General features: G+C 38.4%; 1 protein-coding gene across 1 annotated transcript in view; it reads left to right on the forward strand.

The window, feature by feature from the left end:
* The window catches only part of CCDC186 (coiled-coil domain containing 186), a 40,235-nt gene that overhangs the window by 13,116 nt on the left and 9,161 nt on the right, over nucleotides 1-17,958 (forward strand). Inside the window, exons 3-12 of the mRNA XM_001513549.5 lie at nucleotides 136-262; nucleotides 3,796-3,924; nucleotides 6,840-7,052; nucleotides 8,886-9,005; nucleotides 10,736-10,840; nucleotides 11,496-11,594; nucleotides 11,776-11,862; nucleotides 12,493-12,635; nucleotides 15,402-15,657; nucleotides 17,637-17,826. Coding sequence (XP_001513599.1) covers nucleotides 136-262; nucleotides 3,796-3,924; nucleotides 6,840-7,052; nucleotides 8,886-9,005; nucleotides 10,736-10,840; nucleotides 11,496-11,594; nucleotides 11,776-11,862; nucleotides 12,493-12,635; nucleotides 15,402-15,657; nucleotides 17,637-17,826 — 1,469 coding nt within the window. The remainder of the gene's footprint in view (nucleotides 1-135; nucleotides 263-3,795; nucleotides 3,925-6,839; nucleotides 7,053-8,885; nucleotides 9,006-10,735; nucleotides 10,841-11,495; nucleotides 11,595-11,775; nucleotides 11,863-12,492; nucleotides 12,636-15,401; nucleotides 15,658-17,636; nucleotides 17,827-17,958) is intronic.

Genomic DNA, 17,958 nt, shown 5'->3' on the forward strand with positions numbered 1-17,958 from the left:
GTTAACTAGCGTATTCACTGCTGCAACTCTGGAAAGCAAGAATAGAAAAAAAGCCTATTGAATGATATGTCTGTCTGGTTTTTCTTTTATTTGGGGGTTACTCCGACTATTATATGCATCCTTTTTTATGTGTAGGTTGATTAAAGAAAATAAGAAGCACCAGGAACTTATTGTAGAAATCTGTTCAGAAAAAGACAACCTAAGAGAAGAGTTGAAAAAGCGATCCGAAACAGAAAGACAACACCTAGCCATTATAAAACAGGTAAAGAGATAAACAGGTTCTGATGCAAAATTTTTAAAATCACAGTTCGTTATGCATCAAGAGAAAAATAGAATTTGCCATTTCATTGTGACTGGTTGATTTTGTTTAGGTGTTAATTTTTTTTATCACATACCCTATATCCCCTGGTTAGTGAAATATACCAACTTTGATATTTTTAGGTAAAATATAGTATACCATGTTCATTTGCTTTGGGTAAGCATTATTTAATACCAACCTAAGAATGAGTCTTTCATTTTATGTGGTGATGAGAATTTTATGCACTTACATTTTAGCAGTTGCTTTCAAAAGGTTCATTTAAGGAGATTGGGGCAAATAATGCTTTAACAGCAGATATCTTGCTTCAAACTTGTTTTATGAAGTTCTGACTGAAGATTTAAAGATCAAATTGAATTTGATAAGTTACTGCAACTGCTCTGATGCATTAAAGTCATCTTTATGATATTCAAATGTATTTTTCATTTGAATTGTGAATTGTGACCACTTAAAATTTGTAAAGCCATTTCATTTTTCCTAAGCACTATAATTACTTTATTTTGACTCCGCAGCATCCCAGTGAGATAGTAGAGGCAGTTATTATTATTCCTACATGATAAAAAAGGAAATGGAGGTTCAACTAGAGACCTCGTGACTTATCCAGGGATTACACAACAAGCCAGTCAGAGCCCATGCCTCCAAACTCAGTACCCTCTACACTATGCCATACTGCGTCCCCACTTCCATTACTTATCTTCAAACTTGCAGTTATACTTAAAATGGCTCCTAAATCCAACTAGCTATGAATATAGCCTTATTTTTTAATGTTCTGTCCATTTTAGATCAGCTTATGTAATTCATTTATTCATTCCTTCAGTACTTCTTTTTTGAGTGACTATTGTGTGTAAAGCATTGTCCAGAGCACTGGAAAAAATAGGCAGATGGGAATTAGACACGGACCCTAGTACCCAAGAAGCTCACAGTCTAAGAATGAGGGGAGGGTTGGTGATGGACACATGGAAAAATGAAACTATAAAAACTGAAAAATAACATGAAAGGCAAGGTCTGTGACAACTGCAGTAAGAGCTCCAAAACATTTTGGCTAAGTGAGCGAATTTATGCTCCTTAGGAAGGAGCTTTGATCTATATTTACGTCTGTTTCCCCCTCTAGACTGTAAGCTTTTTGTGGACGGAATGTGTCTGTTTCTTGTTGTACTCTGCCAAGCACTTAGTACAGTGCTGTGCACAAAGTAAGTGGTCAGTAAATATGGTTGATTGACAGGAAAAGGGCTTTGAAGGCCCCAGCATTCTAAAAGTTTGGAAGATAGGCAGCTCCTTCGTCCTCACCCTTCTATGAGAATCAGTAGTTGCTAGAACCCGGGCCTGGGAATCAGAAGGTCATGGGTTCTAATTTTGGGTCTGCCACTTGTCTGCTGTGTGACCCTGTGACCCTGGGCATGTCACTTCACTTCTCTGTGCCTCAGTTCCTTACTCTGTAAAATGGGGATTGAGACTGTGAGCCCCATGTGGGACAAGGACTGTGTCCAACCCCATTTGCTTGTAGTCACCCCAGCGTTAGTACAGTGCCTGCTGGCACACAGTAAATGCTTAACATACACTGTAATTATTGTTACTATTATTATGCTCGATAAGACCCGATGTTGAAAGGAGATGGCATAGCAAGAGAGTGTTGGCTGAAAATTGTGTGAAGATAACCAGTATTCTAAATTGGGCATTAGCCCCTGTCATGAGTTCCTGTGGGTGGCATTTATTATTGCCAGCTTCTGGATGAGCACCTAGGGTTGCTCCTTGGTCCAGAGTTATAGGACTTCAACTAGCTTTTACTGTTTCCTGAGCTGCCACTTCTTCTCTTTGCTACCATTCTGGATCTTAGCCTCTCAAGCTCTACTCATATAGCATGACTTAGTGGGAAGAACACAGACCTGGCGGTCAGATAACCTGGGTTTTAATCCCAGCTCTATCTCTTGTCCGCTATGTGACCCTGGGCAAGCCACTTCTCTTTGTCTGTTACCTCTTCTGCAAAATGCGGATTAAGACTCTGAGGCCTATGTGGGGTAGGAACTCTGTCCAATATGATTATCTACCTCAACACTTAGTACAGTCTCTGGCACGCAGTAAGTGCTTAACAAATGCCATTTAAAAAAAAAGGTGGCGCACTGGTGGGTATTGGATCTGGGAGTAGAAATAGTAGTAGTAATTTGGACTCCTAGAGTCCTGGAAAATGGTTAATTTCACACCATAACTAGCAGCTGCCGTTCTGGAACCAGTGTGTCTTATTCTTTTCCACATACCACTTTGAGAAGAACTTGGTGATTAAAAACCACCTCTGGTCTTTTAAAACATTTATATTATAAAATAACTTGAGGTGCATAAAATCATTTTCATATGTTCATGCAAGTAATTTAGACGCATTTTGTAATAATCATTACTGTCTCTAAGTGCTAAGCACTGGAGTAGATACAAGTTAGTTAGGTCAGACATTGTCCCTGTTCCATGGAGCTCACAGTCTTATGTAGGATGGAGAACAGGTAATAATAATAATAATGTTGGTATTTGTTAAGCGCTTACTATGTGCCGAGCACTGTTCTAAGCGCTGGGGTAGACATAGAGGAATCAGGTTGTCCCACGTGGGGCTCACAGTCTTAATCCCCATTTTACAGATGAGGGAACTGAGGCACGGAGAAGTTAAGTGACTTGCCCACAGTCACACAGCCAAGTGGCAGAGCTGGGATTCGAACTCATGAGCCCTGACTCCAAAGCCCGTGCTCTTTCCACTGAGCCACGCTGCTTCATTGAATCCCCATTTTACAGATGAGGGTACTGAGGCACATAAATGTTAGGTGACTTGCCCAGGGTCATAGAGAAGGCAAGCTGCTGAGCCAGGATTAGAACCTAGGTCCTCCGACTCCCAGGCCCATTGCTCTTTCTACTAGGCCACATGCTTCTTGATGGTAACATAAAACCTTTCTCATTTTAGCAGCTATGAAAATATTTTGAAATAATATAGAAAGCAAGTGTTAAGGACATAAAAAGTCCACTTATCATTGTGTTTCCAACTCTTATACATGTGCAGTACTGGCATAAACAAAGACTAATATCTTTTCCTAGTATCCTGGCTTAAGAGTGAGTATGTGGGTATTTGTGAATTGATAAATTTTTTTAAAAAAGAAAAAAACAAAAACAAATAGGCCTTTGCATTTGAATCTGTGACATTTGGGTATTTGGTGTTTGCCCCACCCTTAATCCCACAGCGTTTATCTATATGTCTGTAGATTATAAATAGTTTATATTAATTCTGTCTCCCCTGTAGACTGTAAACTTGTTGTGGACCGGGAATAATTCTACCAATTCTGTGCTTAGTATGGTGCTCTGCACACAGTAATCACTAAATAAATACCACTAAGGATGATGATGAATAAATCCATTCATTTAATCAGTTCTGAGACCAGGAACTTAACTAGTTTGGTAGGCTGTTTCAGCAGTTTACTCAAAGTTCTTTGGTAATATTTTCTTTACAGTTAGAAGCAAGAATAGAGGAACTCAATAAAGAAGTGATAGCTTCCAAAGATAAACTTGCAACTCAAGATGCTGCTGCCAAAAACGCCATTCAACAATTGCATAAAGAAATGGCATTCCGTATGGAACAGGTATTATGACTGTGGTTGTTATTGTGATAGTAATGAGTTGTACTCTGATTAAATGGTTTTACACATTAAGGTGTTATAAGCATTTTCCAAGGACATTATAATCAGTTTCTGAGAAACAAATTTAAGTGGATTTTTGATTGGGATCCAGAAATTCTTTCTGAGCTGAGAACAGTATATAATGAATTCCTAGTTAATTAAGATGTTTAACTAGCTTATGTTGTGCCATTTTAGCTACGGAGATAATTGGCTTTACTTTATCTTCACATTTGTGTATTTACACAATTTTTTAATTCTGTGTGTATTCTAAGTAACTCCTTTAGACAGAAAAGTAAAGCTACTGTTTCATTTTCTTGCTTTGTCCAATTTTGCATGAAACAGCCACTAGCACTTTTTTTTTCCTTGAAAAGTAATTTTGTGCCCTAAGCCTAAAACTAACTATCGATATTAAGTACTCATCACCTTCTCTTTGTGGTAGCAATCCTCCATTTTAGCTTTCAGGTGATGAATACGCTTTGCCATTAATACTCTGTTACAGGGAATGCCCTTGGTCATATTTGAACCATGTTATACTGTTATACAAAATGCAAGTGGTAACACTGTCCTTTGTAGGTGTTTGTTGCTTACAGTGAGGTAAGTTTTTATTTTTCTATACAGAAATTCATGTTTTCTTCAGATTTTCTTTTAATTGCAGTGGGAAGTCAGAGTGTTTTTGCTATTAAAATTGTGATTGTAGGAGATGTTCAGCTTTTCTTTTGAAGGTAAATTTAACCCTTTCAATGCATCCAGGTAGGATTGGGTGAAATGATTTACTAAAAGGTGGAATGAGGTAAATTTTCAAGGAAGACATGTAGTAAGGAATGTCTTGTATCACAAAAACAAGTATGCACCCCCATTCTTCTACAGCCCAAGGTTACATTCTCTCAAAACCCCACACTAAGGAAAATGTGCATTAGAGAAACTTAAATATATCCAGAGACACACACAGCTGTTTCTTCCTACATCATGCTGTGCTGAATCCAAACAGATTCGTGTTCTTAGAAGAATGGTTCCTAATTTCCTAATGGCATTCTGACCAAAGCATACAGTGAAAACCTGTTGTTGGCCCAACTTGTATCTAACTCTATAATGCCCATTAGGAGGGAATGAAAATAAATCACTCCCAGGAGCAGTAACCATCCTCATTGCTGTTTCAAAGGCTTATATTGTGGTTGCCTGTGTCTTACACAGTTTTCATGCATGCATGAAGTGATTTTTAAATACATCATATTGAACTGTAGTTCTTAAAGCATTGGCCTTGAAAACACGGCAATCTTGGAAGTATTAGGCATGCTGAACTTGCACAACAACCACTTGGTAGAATCAATACTGATACTTAAATTGCACACTGACCACTGTTCTCACACTATCAAGTGGCAAGACAGGATTATAAGCATAGAAGTCTTGCAAAAAAAAGTCGGTCTGCTGGCATTGAAGCTATGTTCCCTCTCAGTAATCCTTTGGAATATGTGAGGAGAATGGATTAAAAATAGGATATCCAAAGCAGCTGCTTAAGAGGGTGAACAGAAGTACTCAAGACAGGGGAAGTGTTTTGAAGAGGCAATAAAGCACAGCCTCGGACCATACAACATAGTTGCAAGTTGGGAGGCTGACAGATCAAAAAATGAGTGGGTTTTTGGAGAAGTTTCGAGAGGATGGTGAAAGAGAAAACCAAAAATTGCCCCCGGTGCTGCAGATAGCAATTAGGTCAGCACAATTAATAATAATGATTGCATTTAAGTGGTCACTATACATCAAGCCCAGTACTAATTGCTGAGGTTGATACAAGATAAAATTAGACACAGTCCCTGTCCTTCATCGGACTCCTTGTGTGAGGAGAAGGGAGAACAGGTATAGAAGCACTTTTTACAGATGAAGAAACTGAGGGACCGAGAAGTTAAGTGACTTGCGCAAGGTCACACAGCAGACTAATGGTGGAACCAAGATTAGAATCCTGGTCCTCTGACTTCTAGGTCTGTGCTCTTTCAACTAGGTCACACTCTTCCTTTTCTACTAGACTGTAAGCTCACTGTGGGCAGCGAATATGTTTATTATTATATCGCCCTCTCCCAAATGCTTAGTACTGTGCTCTGCACACAGTAAGGGCTTAGTAAAATTGATTGACTGACTGATTACTAAATAAATAGAACTGCAATAAAATTCCTGGGATGGAAGCCTCAGGGACAAGCAGCCTGGTGTAGTGGATAGAACACTGCCCTGGAAGTCAGAAGAATCTGGGTTGTAATCTCAGCTGCTCCACTTGTCTGATGCAAGTCACCAAATTCCTCTGTGCCTCAGCTACTTTAGCTGTAAAAATGGGGATTAAGACTGAGCCCCAAGTGAAACATGGACCGTGTCCACCTGATTAGTTTATATCTACCCCAGTGCTTAGTGCAGTCTTAGAATTGATGCTTCCCTTTTACATGTTTCTCTGTCCCACCCCCCACGGAGGTGAGAGTTGGAAGTAGTTGGTGAGGGTCTAGGTGTGAAAATTGGTACTTGTCTTTATGCCTGTGGTGAGGTCCCTCCCTCTGTTTGGTTCATATCTTTTGGTTGAGGAAATATTAACTACAGCTATTAGAAATGGCAAAGAGAGAATATTAGAATTTGAATGAATTCATCTTAAAACTGTGAATTTCTATTTCATTTTCCTCTAAATTTCTTCAGATTATGCCTTTGGATAGTGAGTGAAAAAATTTGCACAATATTGGAAAGAAGCATTTGTTTGGATAAATTCTGTTAAAACATTAATATACAAATTTAATAATCAAATATGCATTTGAATCAAGCATTTCATTTCCATGCTTAGTTTGATTATATTTATAAACCAACTGTAATGTGGTAAAACCAGTACTAACTGAAAATAATTTAAAATTAAGGTCAACAAGAAATGTGAAGAAGCACGCCAAGAAAAAGAAACTATGGTAATGAAGTATGTGAGAGGCGAGAAGGAATCATTGGATCTTAGAAAGGAGAAGGAAATTTTTGAAAGAAAACTCAGAGATGCAAATAAAGAAATTGAGAAACAAGCTAACAGAATCAAACAACTCTCTCAAGAGAAAGGAAGACTGAATCAATTGTATGAAATAAAGGTGCAGTTTGTATTAAAATTTACCCCTTTCTGCGCTTAAACTGAAGCATAATTTAAAATGGTTTTATTTGAGAATGTGTTTATATATTGGTATAGATGAAACTGTAGAATTTTGTAGAGGCAGTTCTCCCAGCTGTACATCTAGGGGTGAGGTGGTGATTTTGCAATTTTAGGGAATAATTTTACTTGTTAAAAGTCTTTGGGGGAAAAGAGCTTTAATTCCCAATCAAAAAAAAATCTGTCCACTTTCCAGTTTGGCCTCGTAAGAAATACAGATTCATATCACTTTCCATTTGTGGAAAGCTTTAAAAGCTGGGAATATTAAAAAATAGAAACATAGGTTGGTGTAGAAAGCAGAAGCACAGAGTGGCTCTCAGCTCCCTCAAGTAGCTCTGCCTCCCCTCCTCCCTTATTTGAATATTTGAAAAAAACCCCAGAAGAATGATGTAATAATTAAGATGGATGTGGTAATGTGATTTATACTATTTTTCTCTTTTAGAAATATGCTTTGAGGTTGAAGTTTGTCCATGCAGAAAAACACTTTTCTTTTGCCTCCTCTCTCTAATTTTTTTTCTGAGGCTCCCACTTAGAGATAATTTCTATTTTTCAGTGTGACAGTGTGAACACTAATTGAATAATTTGGGCAAAACTAATGCATTGCCTGCCATATTCTCCATATGTCATCATTATTCCTGCCTACTAGAGAAAAAATGGAGTAAAGTATACAGTCAGCAAATATAGTTAAAGGCTTTTTACTTGTCTGTCTACTGAATGCATCTTTAATGTTCATTTGATTTATTTATTTTGCTGCCCTCCTGTGGTATGAGTGTAAAATTGGTCTTGTTTAAGGTGTACTGTGTTGTATTTTGGTCAAGATTCAAAGTACTGTCCAGACAAGACTTTCTATAATATGAAGGTTATATTCTTTCAAAACTCCTTGTCAAGAACAGTTCGCACTCCAGTACTATTGCTTCCAAAGCAGTGTGCATGTGCACAAGTTGTTCTTTCTGACACTACAGCACTCTCTCCAGGCATTTACAGTGCTCTGCGCACAGTAAGTGCTCAGTAAATACGACTGAATGAACATGCTCACACTGTCATACAACTTCATTCTCTGACAGCGTACTAACTAAATCATGTTGTGAAAGCACAGACTTATGGTAGAACTGTGTATCATATTGGCTTTTGGATACCGCAACTTTAAAAAGATCTAGAGTAGACCAACAAAAATTAATAAAAAGCTGGCAAATAAAGCCTCATGAGAGAAGTGTAAGAATTTGAATTATTTATTCTGGGAAACAGAAAGCTTTCAGTCTAAGAAAGGATTTTAACAAGCCAATCTCCATTTTTCACACATGAAATGAGGCAACAAGTTTAAATTGCAACAGGAGGAAACCCTAATTTTTTAAAGCACAATATTGGAATAAACTTTGAAATGAAAGATAATGGAAAAACTAAATTGCTACCACTACCAAAGGAGCTTGTTGAACCTTCTTTTCTGGAATTTTTAAAAGACAGATTAATGTGCAGATTGAAACATTTGAACCTAATGTGCTGACAGTGGACACGAAGGGTAATGAATGGGATGGGTGCCAGTTTTTTGGCAGAATCAGTTGCCACTGCCTCTCTCAGATTAAACTGCTGTTCACCTGGAGTTCTAGACCATCTTTCTTGTCTCCCATCGCTGATTTTTCTTAAAAAGTAATTTTCCTAATTTTAGTCTCGAATAGAAGTTTAAAAATGATCCTGGCAGTAGCTTGAAATATTCAGAAAAATAGTAGGAGAAAGTAGGTGTCTGATTTTGTTTTGTGTAATTAGTTATTTTGCATTTTAGGAAGGTGAGGCTACTAGGTTGAGCCGAGAAATGGAGAAAGTGAAGGAAGATATCAATTCCCATGTCATCAAAGTAAAATGGGCCCAAAATAAATTAAAAACAGAAATGGATTCACACAAGGTGAGTACAATAAAATTAAAATAATTCTAAGACTGTAAGATAAATACTTCCACAACAAAGGCATAACTGATGATGATGTAGTCACTTTAATTTCGATAAGTGAAGTAAGCCAGTTTCTTGATCTTGAGAAGAAATTCTACATCCCTGAAAGCAGAAAGTAATGTAACGCTAAGGTTTTGTTTGAGTTCTTTTTGGAAATAGTACCTCACGGTATATATTTCTACTTCAAAATAATAAAAGGTATCCCATACTTTATTTTAAATTATTAAATCTTATGAAAGTGTTTTGTCTAAAATATGAATGCACATAAAAGTAACACATAAGTCTTTGGATTTTAATGATATTTGTTAAGTTCTTACTATATGCCAGGCACTGTACTAAGCACTAGGATAGTAATGGCAAATCATGTTGGAAACAGTCCGTGTCCCACATGGGGCTCTCGGTCTTAATCTCCATTGTGCAGATGAAATATCTGAGTCAAAGAAAAGTGCAGTGACTTGCCCGAGTTCACACGGACAAGTGGTGAAACCTGGATTTAGAACCCAGGTCCTCTGACTCCCAGGCCCGTGCTCTTTCCACTAGACCAAACCGCTTCTCTCGATTTGTTAAAATAGAAGAGCGTGAGCTCTAGAAGCTTCTCACTCAGTCTTTTTTATAATATATATTTAAATTGATTTGTATTGTGCTTGTTCTATTATTAGTATAGATTTAGGAAGAATAGTAATAATTACGTACTCCACATTATTCCCACCACACAATACTTGCAAACTAGGAACACATCATACACCATTTGCTGGCATAGACCCTACCCTCCTCCACCTTCTTTCCCCTCCCATGGTGCCCCCAGAGTCGAGGGGAAATGAACCTGAATTAAAAGGAAAAAAAATAAAAGCTTCAGCATGGAAGACAAGGGAGACGAGAGGAGCTTGGTCTGGAGTCAGACATTTGGTTATCCTGGGGCAGGGAAAAATTTTCCCTTCCCTTCCTATTCTAAATGACATCATTTTCTTATGCTGCATACACTCACAGCATTCTGTTTGATGAATATTAATGATGTAATATGGAAGTCAAGTCCATCCCTTAAAGCACTTTCCTGGGAGGGACCCTAACCCATCCCACCCTGTTTCAGGGTCATTGCATCCCCCTCCCAGCTCCTGTTAAAGGAGGTGCCACTATCAAAGGGCTGGATCCTTTACATTTTTAACCGCTTGAGCCCCCCTGCGACCTGAAGCAATTACTCATTTAGATGATCCTAAGAGGAAGGCATTGATTTCAGGAGGCGGGAGGGGCTGAGGACAGGAAAACATTCCTAAAATCAGAATCAATCACTGTACTAAGCACTTGGGAGAATACACTACTAGTGAGTTGGTAGACACATTGCCTGCCCACAACAAGTTCACAGTCTAGAGTTGGGGAAAGAGATTAGCAGTTTAGAGAAGGATTTACAGTTAACTTTTACTTTCCTGTATGGCCCAACCATGGTATTGGGACTGATTCTAGGGTAGAAAGTAATTACATGTACACTTAAGGAAAAGCAAACACCACAGTGCAGCTGCATTGTCAGGATACAGAGCCCACTGCATCTTGGGTTACACCTGAATCATGAAAGCTACTAATAATCCTTTTAAATCCTTTAATCTTTTATTCCATTACAATTTCAGACTTATTACTCCCTGTACACCTAAAATGTTTTAAAATTTCCACTCAGTGTACTGATTTTTCTGTTGTAGGAAACCAAAGATAAACTAAAAGATATAACAATAAAATTGACCCAGTCAAAGGAAGAAGCAGATCAGATACGGAAAAACTGCCAAGATATGATAAAAACGTACCAAGTAAGCGTGATTCATTTCACAAAGCAAAAAGAAAATGCTTATCTTGTATTTTGAAGAGCAAATGAGCTCATAAATTGGCCGGATAGTTTCTAGTAGGATCAATCAATGAAAATTTATTAAGTACCTAAGATTTTCACAGGGTTTTTGTGGGGTAGGGGTGGGGTGGGAGGTTACCTGATGCTCAAAATCATTCTAAGAAAATATACAGAGAAAATATGTGCCCAAATAGGAGGAAATGTGAATAGCTAGCATTTATATTTTTTAAATATTTCAGGTAGGCTTAGAAAATATTTGTCATATTCCTTTTGTCACTTCAATGAAAGCTGTGTGTAAGGATTTTATGAAGTACATAATTTCAAAAGTAAACTGTTTTCTAGTGGTACTTATGAAGCTCATACTATGTGCCAGGCACTGTACTAAGTGCTGGGGTCAATACAAGCTAATCAGGTGGAACACTGTCGATGTCCTACATGAGGGAGCTGAGACACTGAGAAGTTGCGACTTGCCCAAGGTCACACAGCAGGCAAGTGGCAGAGCCAGGTCCTTCTAACTCCCACTAGGCCATGCTGCTTCTCAAATAGTGAAACGTTATTTTCCTAGTGGGAGGACTAATTAAACCATATTTACTTATGTGCTTTTCATTTCATCTCACTAGGAGTCAGAGGAAATTAAATCAAATGAATTAGATGCAAAGCTTCGAGTCACAAAGGGAGAACTAGAAAAGCAGATGCAAGAAAAATCTGATCAATTGGAGGTGAATAATTTTATTCTTCCTCAATTTTCTCATTTAGAATGTAATACATTAAACTAAAGCAGCCACCTTGGTAAATTTGGTCTTTTGACTCATAGTCCCAAACATCTTTGACTAAATAAAGAGAAGTAAGTCCAGTGTCATTATGGAACATGGTACATTGAGATGTTTTGAATTTTTAAAGATGCATCATGCCAAAATAAAGGAGTTGGAAGACTTGAAGAGAACATTTAAAGAGGGTATGGATGAGCTGCACACACTAAGAACCAAGGTATGTTAAGTATGATAGCAAGAGACCAAAGGAAATATAAAGACACATTTAATTTTTGGACCTACAATATCTTAAATATATTGGGACAGCATAAAAAGCTTGATGCCAAGCTAGTGATTTTCTTGTAGCAAAATCAACTCCCTTATAGAGGATCAAATTCATTGAACTTGTTTTCAAGCTTGCACAAAAGTGTTTTTCCACACTTGTAAAAAGATTACAAGATAATATATAGATCATTTTGGAGACAATAAAGCTAATGATAATTTGGTCTTTGAATCCTACTAATTTAGAGGAGCCAAAATCTTGGAAAGAATTGTAAAGGCAAAAGATGAGTGAGGCAAAAGAGGCCTAAAATTCTCCTGAATAGGCCAGATCTAGTCACAGAAAGGACCATTTAACTCTCAAAATATTTACCAAACCAACTCTTTGTTTTGAACCTATCTATTTATAATTCACGCTTTAATGTGAAATACACTGTATATTCAAAAAATGAGTTTTCCAAGATTACAGTGAACTTATATATTGTTTGTAGAATAGAATTATTTTGTAGCCAATAACCTGGATATTTTTTACCAGAGTACAAAGGAATATTATTTACAGTTTAACTAATCTGCAATGTTCATTTGTTAGGTAAAGTGTCTAGAGGATGAACGATTAAGAACAGAAGATGAATTATCAAAGTACAAGGAAATTATTAATCGACAAAAAAATGAAATTCACAATTTACTGGATAGAGTGAAAGTTATAGAGCAGTTACAGGAACAGCTTCAAAGGTATTTAAAAACCTCAAATATTCAATCATATTTGAGCCATCTACGTGTGCGGAGCACTGTACTAAGCGCGGATCTGCCCCTTCCTCTCTCCACACAAAATAATAACCCCTTTAGCCTTAGGTCATGTCATGTCAGTTAAACTTCTGTCTCATTCTCCCTGCCTCCAACCTCTACTGTATGCTGCGGTGTGGATCATTTGATTGAAGTGGTGCTCAGCACAAATCTCTCCACTCCTCTAAATCCACCAGTGGCTTTCCACCACTCCCTGCAACAGGCAAAACTCTTCACAGTTGGCTTCCAGGTTCTCCACTCCACCAGCTTGCCTATTTTATATATTGGTTCTGTTTTCCCAGCTCACACTTCTTGATCCCTGCCCACCCTTTTAACAGTTCTTCACTATTGAATCTCCTGTTTGCGTCCCCTTGCTTATGCTATTCCCTCAACCTGGAGGTTCTTCCTCACCTCCAAGTCTACCACACCTCAGCCACCGCCACTCCCCCGAACTCTCTTCAAAGCCCTCCAAAAATCCCAGCTCCTTCATGAAGCCTTCCCTGAATAATTAATCCACAACAACTTTGTCTCATCAACCTTACAATCACTCTTGGCACGTATGTGTTTTATTCCCATCTTCAGCACTTATGCACATATTCTTTTTTTGATTTTCATGTATTATTTACTCTTGTTTGTCACCCTGATATAATAGAGCTATTTTCTGTTAATATCTTTTTAATCAAACTTTATAAGCAGTTTTTCTGCTCATCCTTCACCTCCATTTGATTGTAAGTCCCATGAGCAGAGGGAACGAGCTTGTTTCTGCACTCCCAAACACTTAGTACAGTACTCTGCACTCAGGTGCCCAATAAATACTACTGATTGATTGGGAGAGCACAAGAGAGATGAAAGAACGTGACCTGTGCCCTTAAGGAGCTTGCATTCTAATGGGAGGCACACATAAAGCTATGTGCAGATAGGAAGAAGAACTGGAAAGACAAATGAATAAGTGATTAAATAGAGTGAGTGCGTTGTTGGTGATTTGTTTCTATTTGTTGTTGAATTGTACTTTCCAAGCGCTTAGTACGGTGCTCTGCACACAGTAAGTGCTCAATAAATACGATTGAATGAATGATGTACAAAAGTGCTAAAAGTGGTTTTGTGTGTGTGTGTTACTGCGAGGGAATTGAAATGTTGAGGTAATTGGGAGGATATTACGTGGGGAGATGAAAAAATAATCAAGGAAAACTTCTTGAAAAGGGGTGGGATTTCAGGAGGACTCTACAGACGAGGAGTGCTGTGGGTTGGTAATTTGAAGTGAGGGAAAGGCACAAGACAGGAGGAAAGTCATGTGAAAGGGTCAGCGAGAAGAACTAGAATTGAGACCCAGGAAGAAACTATGCTAATCAACAGGATTTCTCAATCTATTTTAAAGGTATTTTTTAAGAACACATAACAAGTAGTGTCCTTAGATGAATCACTTTGGGTAAAAATCAAGAATGATAATAATTCTGGCATTTGTTGAGTGCTTATTCTGTGCTGAGCACTAAGAGCAAGGGTAGATACAAGATAATCAGACTCTCCCATCCCTGCCCTAAGTGGGCCTCACATTATTTTTATCAATAATATTTATTGACCACTTACTGTGTGTAGAGCATTTTCCTAAGCACTTGGGAAAGTACAGTACAACAGAGTTGGAAGTCAAGAGCTTACAATCTAGAGGATGAGCTTACTATATCAACTTTGTTGTCTTAATATTCTTTTTATCCATAAGTCCCCTAAGGACTTCTGTGATGCCACATGCTCCTTACAGTCTTTCAGCAACTTAAGCAATAGTAATACCTTTCTTTGTTTTGCTCACAAGGGCAAAATCTCTATGGGGGGGGCATGAGAAGGCAACAGAAGAGCAAGCAAATGCTAAATAGAAAGGAGAGCAGCACTGATATATTAAATAGATTTAGTTCTGCTAGCATGCTAGGTTTCTAACAAGAAACAGCTTGGAACTTTCATCTCTATTTGCATGTCCCTCTCACCAATCCCATGTAGCCCCCACAGAGGATTCCAAACCCCAGTTTAAGAAACACTGCCCTAAAAAAGATCAAGTAGTATCATAAATTTAATCTAAAATTTGAAAGTATTTTAATAGGATTCTTGTCTGTGTTGCCATTAATTGAGCATTTTAAAACATTTTTGTATCTTTAATTTTGTTTTCCTTCATACTTATCTATTTTTCATAAGGTGCCTTTGAACAAAAGTTATTTTAAAATTCATGTCATTCTTTGATCCGTTCCTAGATGCGGTTTGGGAAGTTTTGAATGTGGTTTTAGTATTTGCTAAGTTAAGATTTCTAAGTGTTGGCCCTACCTCAGGCTTGTCTTTGATATGTCCCATTGTGTGGTATTCTGTGGTTGGCAGATGGCAGGATAGGGGAATGACTCCGGAGAATAAGGGAATGAGAATGGGGGGGGGGAGGGGGAAGGAGGAGAGGAGAAAGGTGACATTGGGGAGAACTGTGGTTAGCGTGTGGGTGATGGTTATATTGGGTGTGTGTCTGCCTTCTCTAATTCTGCCTCTCCTGTCTCTTCACCACTGGCTCTCCTGGAATGAGCAATATGCCTGCCTTAACTTTTTTAATGCTAATTTTCCTTATTTGTCAAGGATTGTTAAAAAAAGATTGTTTTTTCCTTCATAATGCTTGAGTTTTTCAGCAGGAATTGGGAATAAATTGATAACTGTAATTCTGGTTACTTTTCTCACATCTTGTATTCATTGTAGAGATGAACAAGAAATTGAGAATTTGAAAGAGGAAGTGGAAAGTCTGAATTCTTTGATTACTGACCTACAAAAAGATATTGAAGGGAGTCGGAAAAGAGAATCTGAACTCCTACTATTTACTGAAAAACTCACTAGTATAAATGCACAGCTTCAATCCGAATGCAATTCCTTACAGTCACAGTGTGATAAACTTAGCTGCAGTGAAAGTGAGTTGCAAAGTCAGTGTGAACACCTGAAGCAGACTAATTCTGATTTGGTAAGTATAATGGGCTGAAGAAGTTATTTGTAAAGCAAATGACCGAGGTGCCAGCATTGACATTCATTTTGAGGTATTCTCTCCTGGTGCAGCTTGCCAATTTCAAATGCAGATATACTTGTCTATTTCCGAGCCACTTATAAGTCATTTAATGACCAAATCATTTTTAGGTATAAGCCACTGTTCTTTTGATTTTGTAAGGAAACTGGCTTTTCTCATGCTTAACCAGTTATCTCATTGTAATCAAATAATTTGTCTCCTCACGTTTGTAAAATGGTCTTTTCAGTGATTTAGTTGTGAAAATAAGATTTCTTTTCTAAAAATGATTTGTAACTGAGCATCTTTGGCAGTCACTCCAACTAGCTTCCAGCCTCAGTAGGGGGAAGAGGAGTCTATATGGTGAACTCCTAAATGCTTCTCCCTGGGAGAAGCTCAGATGAGCAGTTCTAATGCCTTAATTGATATTACCGTGCAACCAAGCCACTCAGAGGGAAGGCTTGGGGAAGCAATGTGACCTAGTATATAAATCACAGGCCTAGGAGCCAGGAGACCCAGATTCTAATTTGGACTTTGTGTCTTTCCTGCTGTGTAACCTTGGACAAATGACTTCGCATCTCTTTCCTCAACTGCAGAATGGGGATTCAGTACCTGTTTTCCCACCTACCTGTAGAGTGTAGCCCCACTTGGGATTGGGTCAAGGACTATGTCTGACCTGATTAACTTGTATCTACCCCAATGCTTAGAACAGGGCTTGATATATACACACATAAATATGTACAATTATTTGGCATCCCTTAATTTTTTTATGTTATTTAAGCACTTACTATATGCATTTGGGTGAAGACATACTTTTGCTCATTGCATTTTTCAGAGAGAGATTTGAGCCCTGATCCTGGAAGGGTGGGATGCAGGGGAGGCTTGGAGAGGTGACCCTGGAAGGGCATAGAGCACATGGAAGGACCAGAGATGATCCTGGAGGGTTAGGATACCTTTAAGGTTCAGGATACAGAAGTGAGGATTCCAGAAGTGTGAGGTTCCTGCCCCTAAAGGGGAGAAACATTGCAGATCTACCAGGCATCCTGATGGCTTGGAGACTGGAATCTGGGGCTACCTGAGAGAGGTGGTGATAGGAACAGAGAACCGTGAGTCCCGAGATGCCTATAAGAAGTATTAGATCTAGGGAAAGGCAGTATGGACTAGGATTCTCTTTGTTACCTAGTTCATGTGCTAAGAGTTCTTTCAAATATTCTGTTAAAAATTACTGAGGCTTCTAATCTTGGTGTCTGAGTGAGACCAGTGAACCGGCAAAGTCACGGGATGGGGAGAAAGTCCTTTCTTTGTGAGCTTCCTATAGCAAGCCCCAGCAAGGGAATGGCAGTCCAGTCCCTGAATGTTCTCCTTGCCTTTGGGGAGACACCTGGATTTGAGACAAGGGCTAATGGCACTGAAAGGCTTGCTGGGAATTGGGGTTCACTAAGTAGAGATCCTCAAATCCTGCCCATCCCCGGAAGGAAAGAAGTAGACTGTTTTAAGGCAGGGATTGTATACCAATTGTATTGAACTCCCCCAAGCACTTATTTCAGTGCTCTGTACACAGTAAGCATTCAAATATGATGGATTTTTAGAACCCAGCAGAGGCTAAAAGATGTCTAGGCAATCAAAAAGTGACTCAGGGCATTATCTTGGCTGGGATTTAGAGTTGAGAACTTTCAGAAACGTGACAGCTTCCTCTATATGCAAACATAGGAAACACGATTTGCATCTTTATGTTCCCCATGGACCAGGTATAGTGATGTGCACTTTGTGGATGCGCCAGAGAGAACTGCTTAAGTGAATTCTATACTAATGTTATGGAAAGTAGAAAACATGGCCCTTACACTCAAGCAACTAGCAATCTAAATGTTTTAGAACAGTATTAAAAGTTGGAATTAATAAGCAAACTTTACAGTTGGTTTTTGTTTTCCTTCCTGAATATTTAGGAAAGTAGGCTGCTAAAAGAGAAAGAACTTCGAAAACAAGAAGTTCAGACCCTTCAGGCTGAACTTACTTCTCGACAGAAAGAAGTAACAGCACTAAATACCCAAGTAGAGGAACTTAAAGATGAATTAGTTACTCAGCGGCGTAAGCATGCTTCAAATTTCAAGGATCTCACCAAACAACTGCAGCAAGGTTAAAAGTATTCTATATCTCATTTTGTATGAATTGTTCTATTCATGAGACCTTTTTTCCTGAGATTGCTCTAGTACCTCATGTAAAATGGGCATTACTCTGTGTTTCAGAGCATATCAAAGCACACTTTGT

Source organism: Ornithorhynchus anatinus, chromosome 16, assembly GCF_004115215.2.
Source record: "Ornithorhynchus anatinus isolate Pmale09 chromosome 16, mOrnAna1.pri.v4, whole genome shotgun sequence".
In the NCBI taxonomy this organism is placed as follows: Eukaryota; Metazoa; Chordata; class Mammalia; order Monotremata; family Ornithorhynchidae; genus Ornithorhynchus; species Ornithorhynchus anatinus.